General features: G+C 42.5%; 1 protein-coding gene across 3 annotated transcripts in view; it reads right to left on the bottom strand.

The window, feature by feature from the left end:
- Positions 1-3,767: 3,767 nt before the first annotated feature.
- The window catches only part of tsc22d3 (TSC22 domain family, member 3), a 30,238-nt gene continuing 10,918 nt past the window's right edge, over positions 3,768-23,087 (bottom strand). Inside the window, exons 1-3 of one of the 3 annotated variants that reach the window (XM_068595378.1) lie at positions 10,615-10,846; positions 5,948-5,999; positions 3,768-5,483 (exon numbers count right to left, since the gene is read on the bottom strand). In XM_068595378.1, the coding sequence (XP_068451479.1) occupies positions 5,223-5,483; positions 5,948-5,999; positions 10,615-10,814 (513 nt within the window). In that variant the 5' untranslated portion in view covers positions 10,815-10,846 and the 3' untranslated portion in view covers positions 3,768-5,222. Of the gene's footprint in view, positions 5,484-5,947; positions 6,000-6,689; positions 7,049-10,614; positions 10,847-23,087 lie in introns of those variants that run through there. The other 2 variants (XM_068595379.1, XM_068595377.1) reach the window with 2 other exon arrangements.

Here is a 23,087-nt window from a genome sequence, read left to right on the forward strand (position 1 = left end):
AACCGTTCCATAAACTCAACACTGTGTAAATTAGCAGAGGTATACTGAAAGTTTATATATATATAACCACCGTCATCAAGAATACTAACTTTAACAATTTAAATTTGTTATGGTGTTCACGAGCATTCTTATTGATTGTCTTGCACAGAAGATATGTTAAATATAGATCAAGAGATTGCCTCTCCAGAATTAAAGCGTGCTGCACTGAACTGCAGTGTGCAACACAACAATGTGGCCTATCTGTGTGTTTTTAACGTTATTTCTAGCTGTTACAAGTCTTGAAAGTCTGTACACACATGCAGTACCCATATAATCTTGCACTACAGTCTTGTGGTTGTCAGACTTTTTCATTTCAGTTCCCCCAAACAAAACAAAAAGCCCTGTTTTTGATTTTAGAAGTAGAAAATTGTTTTTTATTTAACGTTAATTCCACAGAAATGTTCTTTTCAGTAGTGTCTTATTATGTCAAACAATAATGAGGACAATCTTGTGACTGGTGACCCCTGTTATGAAGGAGCGTTGCTTGAGGAATGTACATGTTCAGTATTAAACAGGTTATGCAACCATCTCCTCTCTGACCCAGCATGTGTCACATGGCAATGTGGAGGTCAGCCGGCTTTACATTATGTGCAGGCTCTTGCTGTGCAGTGGTGCCATGAAGCCGGGTCGGGGTATCGTATGAATCCGTAACCAGTGGCTCCTGACCTTTTGTCTTTATGAATAAGATGTCCTGGTCTGGCAGCACTCCAAAGCGGCTTTGAAAAAGCACAAGAGGTTCTCAAGAGATCACTTACTCATTGTTTAAGAAGCAACCCGAATTTAGATGTCTGTTATTCTCATTTTTTTTTTAAACAACCAAATTGGAGTTAATATGCTTTATCTTTTGATTGTGTTAAAATAACACCCCGTAATACATTTTGAATATCAAGGTTTCTTCCCAAGATTCTAAAATACAATGTTTTCTTGATTACAGGTAAACTGTTCAGAACAAAAAATGGCTTCTTCATGTTGTTCGTGCATCACTAAACACACATGGGCTAACTATATTAACTATAATAAATCAAACAACAGCTGGGATCGAGGTGTCACTCTCACATTCACCTTTCTAGACAAACTCCAGACACTCGAACCACAGACTCCCTTGTGTGCACTTCCTCGTGTGGGTTCGTCAGCTTCGTCCTCCGAGTTGCATTAGCAATGCTTTGGAATTCACGTCCAGATAGGATGCCTCAAAATGTTCATCAATGTGACCTTTTAAATCCAGAATAAAACATTTTGATTTGAGAAAAACAAGGCAAATTAAGCGCTTTTCTTTTCTAATGTTGACAACTTTGAGGAAAACTTCTTGGTCATATGTGGACATAAATAAACATGTAATAGGACACATGACTACATCAGTTTCACAAATGCTGAGCCAATGATTCGAGGCTTTGTCTGCGTGGCGGAACTTTGTACATTTGAGGAAGTTACAGAGGAAAGAGCTGTGTCTACTGAACTTCATACGGGTGAAGCCGTTACTGGCTCTCAGTAATGACCAGGCAGATATCAATGAATAAATAAATCTGGCACTGACAAGTTGTAGCTGACCCCTGCTTGAACTTTTGTGTTGTTTTTTGTTCTTTGACCCTCTCTCCTGCAGAGGTCAATGTCAACACTCACTTTAAAGAGGTCACTTTGCCCTGACAGCAGACCCAATAAGAAGTGTGAAGGAAGATAATAACAAAGTCATGTTTTGAAGTTGGGTAAAGTGTCGTGTCCCTGAAGAAGTATTCAGGTTTCTGAAGTGAGAGCAAGAACGGAACATTTTGCTTATCGTATAACAGTCTGTCATCAACAATTTGCAGGTTTTTTTTAACTGCTTTGGAAATAGCACGACGCTGCATTACAGCATGGCACACAGCTGAAATTTGACATTTGTCTCATTTGGCTCTAATGTTGACATGATGAATAGTCTGACATTCAGGGGACACACAAGTTGTGTATGTCTCCATGAAAAGCAGTCAGACCAAATTATTCCCCTGCATGCGATCCCTACCACATTGAGGCAGAGCCCGCTTATCCCAGCACAACCCTTGAATTTCAATCCAAAACAGATGTTCGTTTTTAGTATTTTTTCATTGCATAACACCAGCAATCCAACACAAACTCTGTTTCTCTCCGCGGCCGGGTTTTAAGCAAACTCCAATCTTAAGTCTAATTCCACACTGAAGGTTCTCCCCACACTTATATTTATAGCAAGTGAATCACGGATGCTTCGACTCAGATCGGCTGTGTTTTTGCCTTTTTAGAAAGTGCGGCGGAAGCGAGAAATGCGAGTTTTTACTCATTAACAAATGAATGTGGACACGTCAGCGACTGAGCTTTTAAAAAGGGTCTATTTTAGATTGATGATGCTTTTTGAACTCACTGTTCCTCGATGATTCCCAAAATAGAGTGACAGAACAAGTGTTAAAGCAGATTTGGAAATCACAACAAAGTCAACATTTTCTTCAGACTTTTAGTGAGCCTTTGTGGCATGTACGCAGTAGCCGTGCAGCCAGAGAACTGTGTCCGCTGCGTCGTAGGCGGCCTTTGACATCAACACAAGTATGATTCAACTTTAGCACGACTTCCTGCTGTGGCCGACACTCTTTTCATTGATATGCACAATGTGTTTGGGTATCAAGATAAGTAGAAAGACTGACTCCAGCTATCTGGGCGATGCATTTCCTTTCTCTTCGTAGCGCTAGACCAATGTCCTCCTCAGTCCATGCGCTGCACATCCTGCATGCCACTAGTTTAGTACAGAGAGTATTTCAGAGCAGCCATATTGATCACATGGGATCAGTTGTTTTGGGAGGGACCAGTTTCATGGGTGAACTTGAGGAATGGGAAAGAGGCTGTGTTTCCTCTGGTGCTATTTTATATAATGGTGGTGATTCTGTGCCCTGAGCTGAGACTTTCAGTGATAGATGGATGCGTGTGCGGTGTACACACGAGGGAAGCCGCAACATATCTCATTACTCACACTGAACTGACTGGCTGCCAATCTGTCTGAAGGGAAATGCTACTCGGACAAACTGTTTTTTTTTTCCACACTTTTTTCCCACATTGGCAGATTCCAATCCTCTGGCAACCAGCTATTATTACTTCAATGTCATTAGTGGTCGCACTGTTTTTAACTTTGGAAAGAAAACAAAACAAGTTTGTATGCTTTTCTTCAAATTGGAAGACAATGAGACAAGTCTTTTCTCAGTCTGAGGAGCGAGATGCTGGATAAAAAGTACCTTTGTCTGAAGTCAGAACCTTGTGGTTCACTGCAACATTGTGTTGATTTTACAAATCACATGACATTAAAAGCTGAACAGAAATCAGTATTATACATTCAATGTTGTGACGTTTTGCAAAACAGACAATGTGTTGTTTTTCCTGGAAGTCAAAGGACTTCACAGCGGTGCTTATTTTAGTGCCAGGAAATGGAACTCTTCATGAGTGTTGTTGCAGCAACCTTATCGTCTTCCCTGACAAGATTGTCCCCATTACTGCTCCTGCAACAATGTTAAGTTGCATTAACTACACAAGCTTAACAACTGTTGGCTGTTCAGTTAAGCAAATGAAATAGATATATTTTCAACATTAGATCATAAACAGTATTTGACATTGAGGGTGGTGTCCATATTAATCTAAAATATCTCATGTTTTGGATCTCACCTACACACGCACACGCTTGTACGCACACCTGCTATGTAGGCACAGTTGACCAAAAAAAAAGACAGTGTGTCAACGTATTGTATTATGTAAACATAAGGTTTATTGCAAATGTGCAGTTGTATCCAAACACCATAGTGAACAACCTTTTCGAGGATACTTTACAGCAACAATACCATTATCTTTACAAAAACACATTAAAAAAAACTTTCGCACTAGCTACAAACAAGTCTTCTCCCTGTGAAGTTGTGTACACATGGTCCTGGTTTGTTCAGCTTCAGTTGTGAGAGAAAAATAAAAAAGAAACTGGGCATAAAGTCTTTGGTAGCTAGAAAACAACAGAGCTCAGTGTGGAAATGTGTTTCTCTCTTGCTAAGGACAGGCAATGTTGTCATGCCATTGTTTTCCAGTTGGCATCTGAGCAAGTAACAAACCAGATACTGGACGAAGCTGCTAAAATCAGGAGTGCATCTACAGCGACAAACGCTGGCTTCTGCTCGTCATCTCTACTATGTCGCCCTCAGTACGTTTCCACTTTATGAACATTGTAGTTAGCTTTTACTTTGAGGAGCTAGGCAGATATAGTGGACACATATGCCCCCCTCCCCTCCTAGATTACAAAAAAAGTCATTTAAGACCACTGTGCAATGCTCTTTTTTTTTTAAACAAACAAATTTTTGTTTAGAATCACAAACAAAAACCCAAGATATAGCAGGATTAGTTCCCCCATAAAAGCAGCAAGCCCCAAATGTTGACAATGCAAGATTACATGTTATGAATCAATACAGCACACTGGTCAGTCTACTGCAGCCGTCCATCAGCTCTAATGGGCTGTACTGCGTTAACCTCCACCTCTGTTGCCCTAGCTTATCATGATGATCAATCTTGGATGTACATGAAAACATGAGCAATACATTGGAGGCAAAGTCGTCATTATGTCTGCTGAAATGTATAGATGGAGGTCCTTGAAACTTGGGATCTCGAGAGCAGACCTATCCACATGACGGGACTCTTCTCGTTTGAGGCGTGGAGGACCGCCTCAGATGGGTCTCCTCCGGGTGAGCGGGGAGCAACCTCCAACACTTTCCAAGTTGGCACCTGCAGGGCCAGCCCGATCGACACCTCTTCGCCCCGCTCTCTCTCACCAGCAAAGGGCGTTTGTTGGAAGGGTTCGGCAAGGCAGGAAAACCCCCCGGCCCTTGCCGTCTGAAAGCAAGCGCTTGTCGGTGCTTAGTCAGCCCTCATTCTATCCTCAGCGCTTTTGTCTACACAGAGAGACTACGACAAAGAGTTGGACGGTATCAGCGGGCGGGCCTGACACCGCACAGGTCAGAGCGTCTTAAGTTCTGTTTTGTGCTTATCAGGTGTCAGCAGTTCTTGTGTGTCTCATCAGTCATTTACAGCCCCGATGCTTCACCTTCGTGGTTACGAAGGGTTCTCGGCGGCGGCGACTTTGTAACGCTTACGTTCAAATTCAAATGGAGGTCCATTACTGTAAAGAGACAGTGGCTCTGCCCGCCCCAAGGCAGAGCCACTTATACAGCAGAGCCAGTGCTGTGGATGCAGGGCTGGTGCTGGTCTGGGGTCAGCTGGGCGCTCAGATTGTCCAGGGGTAACAGCGCGTCTGTCGGGATGCGAGACTGGAACTTCTCCAGCTGCTCGGGGCTGGCCAGGTTCTTCAGCAGGTAGTTCTCTCTTTCCAGCTGGTTGTTCTTCTCCGCCAGCTCTTTGATCTGCTCTTTGAGGATCTCCACCTCCTCTCGCACCGCATACATCAGGTGGTTCTTGACAAGATCCTGCCATGAATAGAAGAAGCGAAAATGGATCAGTTTAGATCTAAAAGCAGAGAAAAACCATCTGCTTGGCTGCACAGCTGATGCGTGTGCTAAGACAGAAGTAAATAAATGATGGGGTTTGCTGTCAGAGCATATCTTCTACGCTGTGTTGTCTTTATGCTGGCATGGATCTCTTGTGAGTTATACAGATATGTGTAGATGTTACAACTTTGATTCAAGGGTGTTTTCAATAATTCTGTTCTGCAAAAATGTTGTCAGTCTCTCGTTTTGTTTGGGAATTCCTGCCTTTGTTGCCACATGAATAAAGCACAAGGTAGCTTGTGAACAGGGACTTCCTTGGGCCTTCTTAAAGTGCTGGTGTTGTGCAGAAAGAAATAGGGGAAACAACGTGAGGAGGTCAGTGTGACGCGTGTGCTCTGCATAGTGCAACTTGCTCCCGTGTCTTTTGTCTGGTGTTGGCTTACCATCGCCTGTTCGATCTTGTTGTCGATGGCCACAACGCTAGCACCAGAGGCACTGCAGAAGAGGAGGAGAAAAAGAGGCCATAAATTAACAGTTCAACGCCTTTACATCAACTCAACCCCCAACATGATTGGGGGTTGATTTTAACCATGTACAGCGACTTTGAGTATTTTGAAAAGCGCTATATAAATATAATATATTGCTATTATTAACAAGTTTGAACTATTAAGAAACACAAACACGTTGCTGCTTCCTGAAATTGTCGTTGTTTGTCAGTGAAACACAACGCATTCAAAACAGAAAAGGAAAGTGTGTGTTTAACCTGCGTGTGTACGCTGCAGGTGCATTACTTTGCGAGTGCTATCAGGCTGTTATTATGGCACTAGTTTAACGAGCACAGTGTGTGAGACAGTGAACACACACACACACACACACACACACACACACACACACACACACACACACACACACACACACACACACACACATCCGCTCAGAGTCCAAACAAACAGCAGCAGCAGAGAGAAAGAGAGCCGAGCAGCCGGCACTTCGAGGCATTTTGTGATAACACAGGATATCAGACATTGCACGCGAGCGAGATTTCTTTTTGAACGGCTTCATGAAAATACAGTACGCTTAGCTGGAGGCCCGCAGACGAACAAAAAAAAGTGCTCCGATGCACAACACGCGCATTCTTGCAGAAATAATAGCAACACTGTCATTCAACCTGTGGCGGCTATTTACCTGTTGTCAAGTTTGACCGATACAACGTCTCCTCCGAGAAACGAGGAGAAGAACGAGATGGAGAAGTTGTGTAACTGGTACACGGCCACCTCCATGGGTGTTTTGCCGAACATCTCCGTGCTCATGTTGAGTACCAGAGTCGTTTGGATCACGCTTCTCGCCACGTTTGCGACGGGGTGGGTCACCTAAGTGTATATCCGGAGTGTGTTGGGTCTGTCGTAGCGATGCACGCGCGCGCTGCAGTTGTCTGAGCGCAGTGCTGTGTCGGGGTGTGAGCTTCGCCGGTTTAAAACAAGCGACTGTCTGATGCTATTTCTGCCACCGGCTGCTATTTGAATGGCTTGCCTTCTGACGTCATCTGACGCGCGCATATATTAGTCAAATGAGTCGGCGGAGTCGGGGTTGGGGCCGTCCTCCCTGCCAGGGCGGGAGGGCAGGCGGGAGGGGGGGGGGGGGGCGTCACCCAACTGTACAAAATCATATGAGAAAGTATTAATATAAAAGTCTCCGATTACAAATTTGCAAAATACCCTTTCAACCAGTTAATTTAAATAACAAAATGAATGCAAGAAAAAATGGTTGCATTTCAGCTTAATATTTATAAACAAAAGGAATACCAGGAGAGTTTTAGATGAGCAGTTTACTGCAGCATTGCATATGTTTCTGAACTTTCTTCTGCCGCACTGGCTTTTGCAGTCAACCCAAAAGACCAGGTCGTACTCCCTGCAACAATCATCCTCAAGACCACGATCAGAAAAAATGAAATCACAGTATGTATACATAAATAAGTGACTCGTGTTGCTATTAAATACAAACTCGATCTGGACACAGAAAGGATGAGATGAGGATTCGTAGCATCCGACATTCCCGTGAATCATTTCAATTATCTTTTTTAGAAAGTTGTTATTTAGTAGTTCTTGATTTGCCTAAGGTAATATTTAACATATTAAAATGCGTCTGCAAACTCTCCTTTATTACTACACGGTAATGACAACAATAACAGGTTGTTCCCATCACTTTATTGTTGTCTGTTACGAAATGCAACATCCTATAACGGAATGTCCTGCACCTTTTACACACTAACGCGAAGGTACTCTACAAAGGTACTTTTCCACCTTATCCCCGGTAAATTTCCCCTGAGCCCATACCTGAACTCTATCGACCTCTAGTGGTAATCACGCATAATGCACCATTCCGTAGGGACAATGCCAATAACAAAAGGCTGTTTCTGGACGCAGTGTTTACTACGGAATTTTCCGTACACCTTTTCCTGCCCCCACAAATCAACAACTCCAGTTTTTCCTGTTAGGAAAACACATAAGTAACTCTCAAAGGCCAATCATTCAGTCTTTCACCGGGTGTGTTGTAATTTGTGTATGCAATTGATTGAGATGTTTTTATGTTTTATTTGTTTGTAAACGAGTTGCCTTCTGTTGCTGCCTTTTTGGCCAGGTCGTCATTTTGAACAAGAAAAGGTTCTCAATTTACTTTTCATGGTTAAATAAAGGTTAGATAAATATGCATTTATGTATTTATTGTTTGCATACTGTACTTGTTAGTTAATGTTGCACTAGTTCACCTTAATGTGTGGACTAAACAACCAAGCAGTCAAGCATATTCCAGAGAAACGTAGACTTGAAACTTAGAACTTTAGAGAGATTGTTATACATGAGTTGTTAGTCCCACAACTTCTATAGAGTCTAAATTTCCATTCCACTCATACGGGAATGAGTCCAAAGCACTGTTCTCTGGTGTGTGACCTCTTGCACTTCACATCCACTTTTAAACTGGTATCGTGCAACATGTGGCGCAACTGTACTGAGCATCCTGCAACGTGGAATAAACTATTTGTGTTAGAAGCCAACCACAGAGAAAAACAGACCTGCTATCTTTTATCTTTCTTTTCATGGCATTTTCCAGTGCTGGCAGCGCTATTGAGCAATAGACCTTGTTTTCAGCAGGGCGCCCATGCAGGTTTTATTACCTTTAATTCATTTCTCAGCGCTGTCACATTACATTCCCTTTTGTTGTTACAATTATCTGATCCAATTCTGACAATAAGCCAATCAAGTATTTATTAGGGAGTCTCTGTTGCATAATATTTTTTCGTACAAAAAAAACAACAACATTTAGAACATTACCGGCTAGTCAACATCAATGATCCTCTGGGTGGGTCTTACAAATAGCAGCCATTACTTGTGGTTCATGCATATCCTAAGAAATGCTATATATATACTTCCTTCAAAAACAGTTTGCACTGCTTCGAAAAAGAAAACATGGATTCAAAATGACCAAGAGCCTACTCTCTGATCATTGCATACCAAACTACGGCCTGCCACGTCTTTTGGAGGGAAAGGAGTTCTGTTATGTAACTAAATAATTAGAGTGGAAAGTCTGACTGTTGGTAGGCCTAACAAAGCTCAGCAGAAAGAACATTTACTGAGTATTAAGGGCAATAGTGCCTGTCGTCTCAGATGTTGTGCTGTGAGAGTACAGCTGCCAGGTTTAATATCAGACCTTGTTCTGGCAATGAGAAGCTAGTGAATTACCTTGCCCCGCTGTGATAGTCCCTTTTAAGATAGGCGGGAGTCACGAGAATGTGGTGGTAGCCTGTGGTTCTGCTGAGATGCTTATAGAGAGAATGAGGAGACTGAAGAGCGTTCCTGCACCATTCAAGTAAAGTATACATAATGAGCCACATGCAGTAAGAAGTTGACGGTTTCAACTGGGAGGCCCTAAGCTGAAAATGAGCTGATCACAAATCTTAACAAGCACAAACAACATAAGCAGTTCTAGTTTAAATTGTGTCTGCATTTTTCTCCGACCATGGTTGCCGTGCGCCAAATCCAGTGAGTCACTGCACTGCCAGGCGATGCGCCTCGGATTCCATCAGATGTCCCCGGAGCCAACCGTGTTATATAATACTGTGATTCATCTTTACCAAGGGCCGAAGAAGAAAGAAGCCGAGACAGGCCTCCAACGTCTGGTGTTTTGGGGTTCGGTCGCATCAAATTCGGGGTTAAACACAATGCAGCCAAACAAGAAACACTGGTGGTCAACTCTACAGAGAAAACAAAATCTATCAGTTTGAGATCTCCTCTTGGACAAAAGGTCTTTTCTTTACTGTGTGTGTCCCATCTGCACTCTCATAATTAGGAATGCATGGCGTGTAGGAGAGTGTGGCCCAGGAACACACAGCCCTGCCATAGGCTGCAGCCAGAGGCCGTCTCAGAGGAAGCTGCCATTGTGGGCAACAAGAGCAGTTACAACCAATGAATACAGAACACTGCAAACAGCCCTGCGGCACTCATTATTATCACATCACCTATATGTCTCCCGAGCCATGAATAGAAACCAGGCGCATGGCCTTGGTCTCGCTGGTGAGGTTTTTCCATAAATTTAACATGCTGTCAATTTTTGCCCTTTGATCGCATGTGATGGAACTGTACGTGACAGCTCGTACTACACATGCAGTACATGTTGAAAAGGACGACAAGACTGACTTTGTTATCTGAGGGCCGCCAGAGATATCACGTTACACTTGGATTCAACGCTGCAGCCACAATTACAGGAAATGCAAAAGATGATAACAACAAGATTGAGTAGTGATAATGTGTTATAGAGGCAAGAGAAGATTAATTTCCTATTATATTTAGTTCCGTATTTGGTAGGATTGGACACTATGAAAAACTGTAAAGATGATGCCTCACATGTGAATTGTAATCCCAGCCATTTCATGAAAAATGCCTGCATCGGTGACTCTACATCATTTTGACAATGACACACTGCCGTTATCATCCATCTTCTCCCGAACTGTCGTTAATGTGCCTTGAATGTGTCTGTCACTGACACACATCACTGTCACGCCCGCTATCTCACTCGCAAGATACACTCTCTGACTCCCCTCCGCTGTCCCCCCACTTACCGCCGATCTGGCCTCTTGAACAGACTCGGTGAGTAAGGGGGCGAGTAACTCATGGCTCTCTCGGGATAGCTGAAGTGCTGGTAGTGGCAGCAGAATCGGTGGGCCGGTTCAGCCAAGCGGAGGGCGCACAGCGTCCTGGCACAGGGTGGCGTAGCCCCAATAGGCGAGACTTCAGCGGGGCGCGTCTGAGTGTGTCCCATCTTGGCTTTTGAATGAAGGGGCTGCTCGAGAGGCAGGAGTCGTCTGACTGTTTGCTCGCTGTTGTGTCGCTGTTTTGTTCTCAAAGCACAAAGAGACAATTGAGCGCTGGCCATACCTCTGGATGTCCAGCCATAACTGTGAGTGCCATGCTCTGACTGGCACTTGTATGATATGTGTCCAACCCAGTTAAACACAATGCCCCAGAGTCACAATGGAAGTGACATTTTCATGAAAGGGAATTGTTTCATCTCAACACTGCTGGGGGCAAAATATCTTCTTCTGAGTATATCTGGAAGGAGCAATGCTGTTCTCCATACCTCATTGAATCAGGTAACAAAACTCATGTGAAACAAACACGCTTCCCATGGAATCACTGACCGGCACCAGATTTTTCCAGAAAAATAAAGGCAGCCAAATAAGAAGAAATGTCAAAGGATTGTTTTGCTTTTAAGATCATCTATGTGGAATTTATTTGGAGCTCTCCACCACAGAGAAATTTTCTGAAAACTTCTTAGAGTTTTTATGTAAAATCAAACTCAGGACAATGACTTTAGTGGTATCTTTTGTGTGTTTGACAGTTTCAGTAAGCCTCTTTTTGTCATAAGGGCAGTAATTAATCCAGGCTACAAGCTGCTTTCAAGTTCAACAGTTCAACATCAATGTCTCACATCTCTCGTCTGCATTAAATCCATCATGTTGGCAAGTGGAATGTCTCGACATTGGATATTCTACACCGACAGCACAGAGTGTGTGTGGTGTAACGTGACCGAAAGTCAGGTAAAACCAGTTTCTGCATGTTGTCTTTTTGAAAATGTGTCCTTCGGGTTGTAGCATTTGGATATTGGCATTAAAAAGATAGAAATTCAATTAGTATAGATAATTTGGCAGGGTAAATATTATCATGAGGGAATTTCAGGTTCACTCAGTTCAGTTTCTAACAATCACTGCTCATAATCATCATCCAGGGTTACTTGCCCGGAACAGCAGTTCATAGAAATGTTAGTTCCCTGAATTGCGGAAGAAAGGAGCGCATGAATAAAGCTGTGACAATGACTTTTACTCTTATATGATTCTGTGGAGGCAGTAATGTCAAACATCCTGTAAAACCAGGTTTCAAGTCTGATAGTTAAAGGATCTAAAAACATTGTCACATACTCAACATTACTATAAGTTACAAGCACCTGAAGACTTGTTTTTAATAGGATTTGGCTACAGAAGGGTTTTAACCATGATGTGCATGGCAGGAAACATTCATTCTCCTGTATAAGGCAGCTTAAAATCAAAGGACACCACAAGCAGGTGTTTGTGTGTGTGTGTGTGTGTGTGTGTGTGTGTGTGTGTGTGTGTGTGTGTGTGTGTGTGTGTGTGTGTGTGTGTGTGTGTGTGTGTGTGTGTGTACTTTTCGTTAGTCTCTTTATAAGAGCATCTCATTTGCTATTACAAAATTCAGCTTGTGTGACCTCGTAAACTTTGTTAATTACCACCAAGGCGGGAACTGCTCCTTGAATCAATTTGTCCAAAAAAAAAAGGGCCACTTAAATTCTTAATTCCTACTTAATTGCACTTCATACAAAGTGATAATAAGTTCATTAACAGTAGCTTTCCCTGAAACTAACAGCAGTTTACAGCAGGACAAGCAGTACAGTAGCTAATAGTGCTCCGTGCAGTATATTGCCGTTAACAAGCTTGGGGACTTGGCAGCATCTGGCACCAGGCTGTGATTCAGCAGAAGCCAGACAGCTTCAGGCCATAATGTAAAGATTTACCTTGCGCTATAATGGGGAGTATGTCCTGGCTAGATTTACTGTGAAAATACTGAAACGGAGCCAAGACCCAGAAGAGTGCGCTCGGGTAAATGGCAGTATGGTGAACCCCTGTCAGACCACATTCCAAGCATCCCTCCAAAAAGAAATAACAGTACAGTCTAGCCCCCAAAGCGTATGAGATTACTATGTGTGCAGTGCAAACGTGTTTACGTAATATTGTCAGCTTTGAAATATAAGGAATAAGGAAGCCACTAAGTGCTCTCTAATGGCTCTGTGAATGCTCTACATAAGGTCATAGGTTGTGGACGCAATTGGCCATGCCATGTTAAATAGCAACGGAATATGTTATTAGCAACGTCAAAGCCCTTAGACTCGGTACGGGCCGCCTAGTTTAACCAACCTTTTTTAAGAATGAATTTCAGTGTGTTGTAATTAGATACACGTCACTACAGGGTAAAGCTTTTGCTTATGAAACATGCTGATTACACGTATGCAAAGTGAAAAGACTCAAATGACTGGATCCAAAGCAATGTCAGAGCTGCAGCTTTGCATATAGACTGTCGGCTGGATCATGTCCCAGAACAAAAGGTTATAGAGTTCAGTGCCATCTGTCTATATTCATCTGCCTATGCTACTTTAGTGTCCTGTATACCTCAGCTGTCGTATTTGGTGTGGTTGTGTGTATCTATTTCTAACCTGAGTCGCCCTCAGACTGTCGTGGCGCTGAGAAATAGAAATCTACTGTATGTGTTGTGAAGCTGACATACTGTTGGGTGACATTTCACGATCAGATCTAAGTTGGCAAGTTTTCTTTTTCTTGCAAACCGTGTCACATGTCCAAAAAGGATGTCCCTAAGAGGGTTAGTAGCATCTGTGCTGTACGTAAATATATCTGCTAAGTGACGGCTGAGCATCTTTGAACTAGAATGTATTGAAACGATAGCCACTTGAGGTGCCGTATTTAATTTTAGAGTGGATCCATCTTTAAATGGCTGCTCATGTGCTAAGTGAATAGAACTAGTAAACAATGGCTGAACATCTTTGTAGCTTAAAACTGTTTTGTTTTTTGGAGGAAAACAACAGAGGGGATGACAAAAAGCAACAGGATCATCATGACAAATAGGTCATTTTATTTAGTCATTTTTTCTTAAAACAACTAATGAAATCACCAAGTTAAACAGAAGAAAGGAACAGGAAGAAACTCTTTTCTCAATTGCCCTCGCCCACGTACATCATTATATCTAATTCACTCTTTCTTTCCTTTCCTTTATTCTTCTATAACGTATGCCTCACTCTAACATTACCGCTTCCTTCTTTCAATCCATTCTTCCTTCTCAACCTTCTCTCAGTCTCTCCACCTTCCTCCTCTTTTTGCAGCTGTGTGACCCAAGTCACCGGCAACTGGGACAACGCTGGAGGGAGCTGGGCCCTCTACGGGCCATCCCCTGGTGTGTGTGTTGTGTGCTTGCTTGTGTTTTTGTTTGCCCATGTGTATGTCGATGCGTGCGGTTCGCCACACGCTTGCTTATGTGCATGCTCACGCACGTCTGGCCTTGTCAGCACGATCTGGATTTAACTGGATGATAGGCACCCTACTAAGTATCGCTGTCAGTGTCATCCAAACACAGAAACGTTCCCACAGACTCCAGCAGGCTCCTCCGCTGAGCATTAAAGCTGAGCCGTTGTCACCTGCGAGATAACGATGGAGCAAGGACACATTTCCCACGAATACATTTGAGAGGAGTCATTGCCGGTCATTGCTGACGGAAAGTGCTTTAAATATTCCTTTATATGACAAGACATTAAACAAAGCATGGATGTTAGCTGAATTCTACCAGTATGTATAAACCATACATACATTATTACATTACATTTATTATTTTGTCATACACTTTGAGTCCCTCTCTGCCCTGTGGTGCCTGACATCACAAAGGCTTCATAATATAATCTAAGCCTCATGAAGAATCATGCAAGTGAAATGTTGTCAACTACAAACAAAGTTATGTATTTGATGTTGTTCTAAAAGAAAACTTCAAACATACCAGTTACTTCCTTGTAAAGCCTCTCGCAAAATCCCAGTACCGATACATGTGTCTTGCAGTGACCAGGGCCGCGTTTCTACAAAGTTACTCATATTTTTAGCCTGAGGAAGTTTCATCAGCCTGCCTTCCATTGATCTCCACAAGCTAAACAAATGATATTATTCTCCTTCAACAAGACCACAGGAATGACTCAGATCATAATTCAATCAGCGTGTCTGTTTCCACACAGCGTGCTCTGACTCAAGCAAGCTGAAAATCTCAAAGGCAACGATAGAATAACAACTCATCTATTATTTACGGCAACTTTAGTTCCCAAAACCATGCTGTAGAATACAAATACAACAGATCATACAACGCTCTCAAAATTAAGCATTTATTTCATTTATCCTGTTTAAATTGTGGACTGTACACTTCCTATAGGCGGACATACAGGACACTGTGTTCAAAGCTTGAATAGAAACAGGACATGGACCACTTCTCTCCAGATCTTTAAAGCCATCCTCTTTGTGTTTTAACTTGACGCAACACTATTGAAAACTTGGATTGATTGCTACAGACGTAACATCAATGCAGTCAGACATCAAGCTATGCTGCGTTCATATGTAAATATGCACATAAATTTAGCCCAGCTCCACAGTTGTGTTGAAGCCATTCACAGGCCGCTTTTCACTTTCTTTCAAAGGGGAACCTGATATAACTCAAAGAGCAGCTGTGAAGTGGTGAAACAGGGGACTTGTGTACATTCAACACCTTGTATAATTCCCTCATAGCAACACAAATTAAAACCACTCCACCAAATGTGGAGTCTGAAAAAGCACAGCGGCAATAGTCCCACATGCGACCAGAGGAAAGGGCTGAGAGAACATGGTGTACTGTACGAAATGTTTTTCTCAGCCTGTCTGCGCGGTGAGGATCCTCAACCGTCACAGGACAGGCAGAGACAGACAAGGTCAGAGCCAGATGTGCATGCCCCATTCTTAAAGTCTTTTAAAAGAACATATGTTGGCGTTTAATAGAAGAAAGCTTTAAGAAGTGTTAATGAGAAAGTGCGATGAAGGCAGCCACATCTCCTTCGAGAGAAAAACTGAAATGTATATCCAGATGTCGGCCACCCGTGTGAAGACTGTAAAACAAGTACGTTCAGGCTATAAACACACACATTACATCATCATTCTCGCTGCTCCATTTAGTGTTAATTGCAAGAAACTTTAAAAAGAAAAAGTTATGTAAGTAATTGCAGCCTTGAGGATGCTGTATATGTTTTGTTAAAACCCTAATCTGTCCATGAATTTAAAGTGGTGAATGATTAAATCATGTAACAACTGATCATTTTGTTTATTGCATGTATATGTATGTACCGTGTTTTTCTGACATGCCTCATTATAATTTATCTTTGTCAATGTTTTACACTGCAGGGCTGTGTATTCCTCACACGCTGCATTTACTGCTTCTTTTTATGGTTTATTCCTACATCTGCCGTGGAACCACAGCATGAACTTTGTGCATGGCTGAAAAAAACATCTATAATTGATGATATACAGTACAGTTATACAACAAACTATAGCGCTCCCTACGCGTGGTCTGAAACAGAATATTTGTTACTGCATGTAAGTCGGAGTCAACTGTGAAGAGGCCTGCATGGCTTCGGATTAACTATGAATCATTCACACGTCTCCTCTCCGATGTGCTGTTGACCTGTGCATCACGTCGATGGCACGGTGTTCTTGTTATACAGTGACCAACAGTGTCCTTGTGTTTAAGTTGTATGTCCTAAATATATAGACATATCTATTTAAGTAATTGTGGATGTTAACATATTACCACGAGGCATTTGAAAAGCAGGTGTCTAACAAGGGCTAACAGTTAGAGTCATGTCTCAGCCTGAACTTAAATTAAAGTGTTAACTGTTGCATTAGTGTGTGAATGATATCAGTTCAGCAGGATGTATGGTGTGGCACAAGAGCACTATTTAGGGATGTGATTCAGTTAGGGGAAGGATCAGGATCAAAAGGTGCCGCGTGATCCAAATAAACCGGGAACATATTGATATGCAGTGCTGTGCTGTGCTGAGAGGTTGTTTGGGAGTTTACAGGAACCCCTGCCTATCCGGCCTTCAAAAGGCCAAAAAGCGTTTCCCTCACACAAAGACGCAAGTCTTGTAAGCTTCAGTGATTGGCCACTTGAATTGTGTAATTTTTTTTTCTTTTTCTTGGTCCCAGTCACACATTTTGAGGAAAAGGGAACAGATGGGAACTAGACTTCAGGATATTTGGTGATACCTCACATAGACAATATAATGATTTGACTAAAATAAACATATGCAGTAAGCATGCACAGTATCGCGATACAGTGCATTCATTCAACATTTGGAGCTGCCACTTTCATCAGTGGGGTTTACAAGTTACAAAACAAAAAGCTTCTTTTTTCTCTCATGGGATTCTCCTTGAACACAGCTCAGCAACAACTCACTGAGCATGCTGCTTTGAAATGAATGCAAATGTTTGAACTAAAAAAGTACGGTGTGCCGGAGCTGCTGAATCACATTAATGGTGTCGCTACTTTGCAATTTGCAAAAACAAAGCGTTTTTTGAATAATTGCTAAATTGTTGTGAGGTTGTGACAAGTCTCACTGGGAACATTTTGTTTGCTGCTTTGAAACACAAACAAATGTAACTGTGAGGGATTGCCACTGAGAATATGATTAAAGCCAGCATTAATTTCACATCAGCTTGATTGCTACAAATGAAACATTCTGTTTAGTGTTCAGGGTTTTGCAGCAAATAATTGGCTGACAGCAAAGTTAAGGTTCAAGCTCTCCTCCGAGAAACAAACAGGAAATACGTCCACTTGAAGGGACCCTTGAACTTGTCGGTCAGAGTACAAATTGTGTTTTTGAGTTGTCACTTTCCTGGTCTCGAAGCAGCACAGCAGAGTGAGTAAACACACTTTGCCATCCGAGTCATTGTTTAAAGGCTCGGGTAAACAATGTAGGCTAAATTGGCCTGGCTCCTGGGTGTAGCCGAGAGGTCCAAAGTTCACTTATAATGCCAAAGAACATTCGTATCTGCACGCACGTACCACACAGGTAAACAGTCACACTCCTGTGCAAGTTAAGGTGAGCGTTCAAGCATGGACGCTAACAACACGAGAGATTCAGGACCAGTTATGCATGCAAAAGGGCCAACGTGCACCAAGACAAACTGAGACGGTAACGCACTTGATATGCCCACAAATCTGAGATCTTTGACATACAAAGACAAAGCACAAACGCACAAAGACACACACTTACACACACACACACACACACACACACACACACACAAAAGCAAGCACACATTGTTTTGGTCTCTGTCTGGACGTGTAGATTTCCAGCATTTGGCAGACGTCTACTCACATTCTTAAGACACTGAAATAGAGACATTCTTCAACAGCTTGACACCTTTCTTAAGACTGAGCTCTTTTATGTTGGATTAAACACATTTAAGAAAGAAATGTTCTTGGAGATTTAAGGATTAACACTGCAAGGAGGTGAGATCGATGAAAAGAAGAAAACTCAATTCTGTAACTGTCATTCTCGAGCATCAATCAAAAGAGCCCATTTGAACGTGCATAATCAAATAACAAGAAGAAAATGATGCTGGATTCTTCTTAGAATGATCATAACATTTCTAATTAGATCAGGCTTATTGACATTTACACAAGAGCTCTACTGTTTTGGAGATGGGCAGACTCGCCCACGTAAACAGTGTCAGGACACAGAGCACTTCAAGCGTTGAGAGACAAGGTTCCCTTCAGCTTGGGATTGACTTTGTGACGGCGCAGAAAAGTGAAAGAGTAGAGGAACAAAGCATTTAAAATGTGTTCTCTCGAAAGTAATTAAAACAATCCAGAGAAAGAGGAAGTGGCCAGGAGTGGTCAGGGAGGTCAAGCACTCAGGCACTGCACACGGATCCAGGGTTGTCTTTGGCTCCAGCATTGTAATAATATCCCAGGTGCAGCGCATTGTACAATCTGAGAAATATACCAGGCTCAACTTTGTTGTTGCAGAGGTATTGCGTACAAGTGCAGGTACGCGGCAGGGTGTTCGCTGGAGACAGGCAGATATAATATGTCAAGACAGAGTTCCAACTGTGATCCTGTCATACAGGGACTATACTAGTCCTGGAGCAGGAAAGTCGTATGTGTGAAGCCTTCTGAGGCTTTGTGATTTTGGGTTACATGAAATAAACTGAATTGAATTGACTATATTAAGCATCAGTATTTGTCTAATTAAACTATAATTCTATCATTTCTGGGAATCCACCTCATAGATGGTTTGGTTTGTGAGTTAGATGTTTTGTTATCTCTATTTTTATGACAGTAAATTAAGCTGTGAATTGTAATTGAAACCAACGTCAGTTACGCTATTCAAGCTGTTTTGAGGAACCATGTCAGGATTTGCAGAACTGAAACAAAACCGGGTATTTCACAGGTTCCCACACCCTCTGGATTACTCCTGACCTACACACACAAACACAACCATGCACCCAGTCAGAAACGACAAGTGTGTATCTGTGCTTTCCAGTTCTTGTGACTGATTGTCTTTTTCACACCACTTTAATGACTGCATCCTACTTTCTTAGTGAGACTGTAATTATAGTCCGAACCGCAGAGGAAGTAGCTTGCTGTGGCGCCTGCAAGGTAGCTGGCAGCCTTCACAACATACAAATCATGATAGTAATAGTAACAATATATGCCCCTTGAGTTATTAAATATTGTTTATTGGAATGTGTCTCTATACTGACAGTTTGGCCACGCAGCTTTTGTATCTTGCCTGCCACCTTGTGCACAGACGTTTGTCCTGCTGTCTGTGTCGTCAGCTTCATTTGTTTTTGGTTTCCTCACACCCTCTCTGTTCTTCTCTGTCTGCTCTGCACGCCTCCTCCTCTAACAGTTATTGTTATTCCTGTCCTTCCAGACCGTCTCTGAGCAGTAAATTCTTTTTTACTGACATTCCCCATGTCAACCTAACCCTGACTCGAGGTAATTATCCTGTATCAGACCCGTCAGGTCGTAGCTGTTGTCTGGTAGCTTTCTGGCTCAGGTGTTGCTGCTGGATCCTGTATGTCCATGTGACGGACAGGAGCATGTTATACTGCAGGGTAGGATGGGCCACAGGGACACATCAGCCTTGTGCACAATGAATGTATATCCTTGTGTTTACTCTGAGCTGTATTCCTGCAGACAGGGTGCCCATACAGTGGTGCTGCCCGATCATGCCCTTCCATCTTGTTTTTAAAAATATATATATATAAAATGCAATCAGGAACAGGAATCTTCAACTTGTTTCAGAGCTAAAAGCAAAGTACCAAATCGTGATACACAACATGCAACATGTTTTCATATTTAGTCTGCTATATTAAACTGCAGAAGATGGAATTTTGTGTAACATAGCCCATGTATAAGCACATAGACAAGTGTATCGCCTTTCCTTAGTTCATCGTTTGTCTGCACTCTGCAGCCGGAGGACAGTCCTTTGCTTTGTATCGGTGACTGAGCAGGGAGCCACCAAACACCAAAACAGGAAAATGCAAAAATGAGAAAGAGAAATGGAGAGGAGGAGAAGAAAAGGGGAGGGGGGAGGGCTTTAACAGCTGTTATTGGGCAGTGTTTCCTCTGATAGGAGCCTTTGGCTGTACTCCCAGTTCTTCAGGTAAACTGTCAAAAAACATGGTTACCTTGAGATACGCAGGTCATACAGGTTTGTTTGTAAAAGAGAAAGAGCGATAGAGTCTTAATATGGCAAAGACCTCAAATCTAAATGCCAAAAGGTCTCACTGTTTGCTTTGTGTTTACTCAATCCACAAAATGTTTTGGCCCGTTCCATCTCGTGTGAGGAAAAGGCTGCCGCACATGATGTGGTGAAAACCTCCGAAAAACACTGTCATGTTAAAACACGAAATTAGAAGGTTCAGCATTTTCCTTGAAAACAACAATATCATGGACACTATCATTGAGCATTGTGCTCTAAAGATGAGTCATCGTTACACATGCCAGATGAATACCCCACCTGTGTCTATACGACGACACATCTCAGAGCTGCTCCAGAGGGATGGTGTTTAGGAGCAACAGTGCAGCCATCTGCAAAACGTGTTAGCCTCTTATAATGGGTCGACATTATAAGCTGAATCTAAGTCTTTAATCTGACCCACTGCACGTCTCTTTGTGTTGGGGGACAGCAGGTTCCACTGGCTGTTTGGACTGCAGGGCAATGCTATATACATCACACAGAGTAACTATGTGAACATTTAACTAATATGTTCAGGCCTTGGCTAAACTTATCCATTTGAATATAATTCAAATGCCAGTTAAGATGCTAACACGTGGGCAAATGAGAGTCTCACCTTAAAAGACAGGACCCAGGAGAGGCGTTTAGCAATGCTGTCAATACAATGGCCTGGATATTATTGCACTCACGGGGACAAGTGCTGCCTTGTCCGTATCAGATATGTTCTAAGTATTTAAATTTCAAGAGGAGGAAGTCTTTCAGTTTTTATTTGTTCAGATCGAGCTTATGTTGGCTGTCAAAGAATAACAGCAAGGGACTGCCGATAAAATCATGGAAAAAGCGTAAAAGCTGCTGTTTTGCCAACACTTCCACACTGTTGCGTCTGTTTATGTCTTATGCAACCTCCAGTGAGAAAAGGACTCTCAGCCAGCAGACCCACACATTATTCATGGTTGGACGGTCAGAACATTCGCCTATTGATCCCTCCAAAGAGGATCCTTATCACCCATATGTTACTTGGCGCAGGCACCTATGTGCGAGACTGCATGAGGATTCTAACCCATGCGTCATGTCAGATGTACCTCCATAACATTGCCTGCGGTTGCTTATTTGATTTATACATGTGGGAAAGTGTCTTTTAAATACCAGAACAACATTTTCTTGAATTTAGGTTTACTTTGATATGCTTTTTTCGACTTCTTTGCTTGTAGTTAGGCAATTTATATGAAATGTGTTACAACCTCAACCTCAAAACAGCGATATGCAAAATAAGCGACAAATATTGTTTAAACTTAACATTCCTGCCCAGGGATCCTTGCAACCACATTCAAAAGAAGAGGCGAAGTTGTATAACAGCATTATCCAGTATGTGCACTGTTTCCCTCCTTCGCAGTGTGACCCGGCATATTTTAGAGAAACCTAAAGCAAAGCTGCATCTAAATTATGCTAAAGAAGCCTAAGGATGATACATTATGATGGGGTCATGCAGAGCAAGTGTGTGGAGCTGACAGATGGAAATGTGCAGAAGAAGTCATGTTCCTGTCAAATTTCCTGTCAAATTCCTGCAGATGTGAAATACCATTTTAGCAGCATGAAAATTATGTACACGTGAACTGCTCCTTAAATAGAGCTCCAAATTAAAAAGGTGGTTTCTTTTGTGGATGTAACTTTATGAGTTTCTTTGACTTGTTAAGGGTGACCTGAGCACCGAGCTGTAACCTTCTAGTTCAAGAGGGGGTCAACTGTCTTGCTCCTCAGCTCGAGCTCTTCTCCTGATGTAAGAAAACCTCCTGACCCCACATAACTTCCACATATTTTGCTCACAAGTACTGAAAGGTTGTGATGTTGAGTATTACATAAATTCCCCTTTTTTTCTTTTTCTCTCACAGTGCAGGCTACAGTTTCCCTTATATGACACCTAAGTGTGCATTGCAGGCCCCTGAACGACTTGTGCCAGGGACGTGGATGGAGGCCTAGATGGAATATGTGTGTTTGTGTGTGTGTGTTGGCGAGTATATTCACAAGAGTCAGTGAGAGACAGTTAGGAGGAATACACAAAGTAAGGGAGGGGGAAAGAGTTTCAGTATTCGTCAACATTCCTCCCAGAGTCCCACAGTTTCTTGGCGTTGGCCTTGCTGGTTCCTAAGCCCAGCATCTATTACTCTACTGCAGAAACATCCACGCACTTTCAGAGGATTGTTGTTTAGCCTAAACCCAGACTATGTAAACAGCACAGCATGCAAACATAATGATGATCTGTGACTCATTGCTCTCCATGACACCACACTGGAAGGAATGCAGAAAGAGGTCATTTAATGTCACTGTGAATTGCTCCTAGTGATGGCAAAGGGGATGGCAGGGGGAAATGGCAGGAGATCAGATACCACCGGCCCGGCCTTCTTTGTGGTACAACTGCTTCTTTTAAACACAGCAACACAGAAGGCAGAAGTGAGCCCACTGACCGGATGCATCTTGTTATTTTAGCTCATTTGATTCTGCTAGTCCCTCTGCTGGGGAACAGCCAGAGAAAAAAAATCACTGAACCTTGGCAGAGACGTTTATTTTTCTTTTCTCTGTCTCACAGGCTTTTGTCTGCCAGAAAGGCATCCACAGAGAGAAAGAGAGAGAAGTGCTTGACAGAACAGCTCCACCTCTTCAGCCCGCAACTGGGACCAAACTGGTCCTTAAACCAGAAAA

This window comes from Clinocottus analis, unplaced genomic scaffold (assembly GCF_023055335.1).
Source record: "Clinocottus analis isolate CAN_PGR_092001 unplaced genomic scaffold, fCliAna1.0.p SCAF_10, whole genome shotgun sequence".
Classification (NCBI taxonomy): Eukaryota; Metazoa; Chordata; class Actinopteri; order Perciformes; family Cottidae; genus Clinocottus; species Clinocottus analis.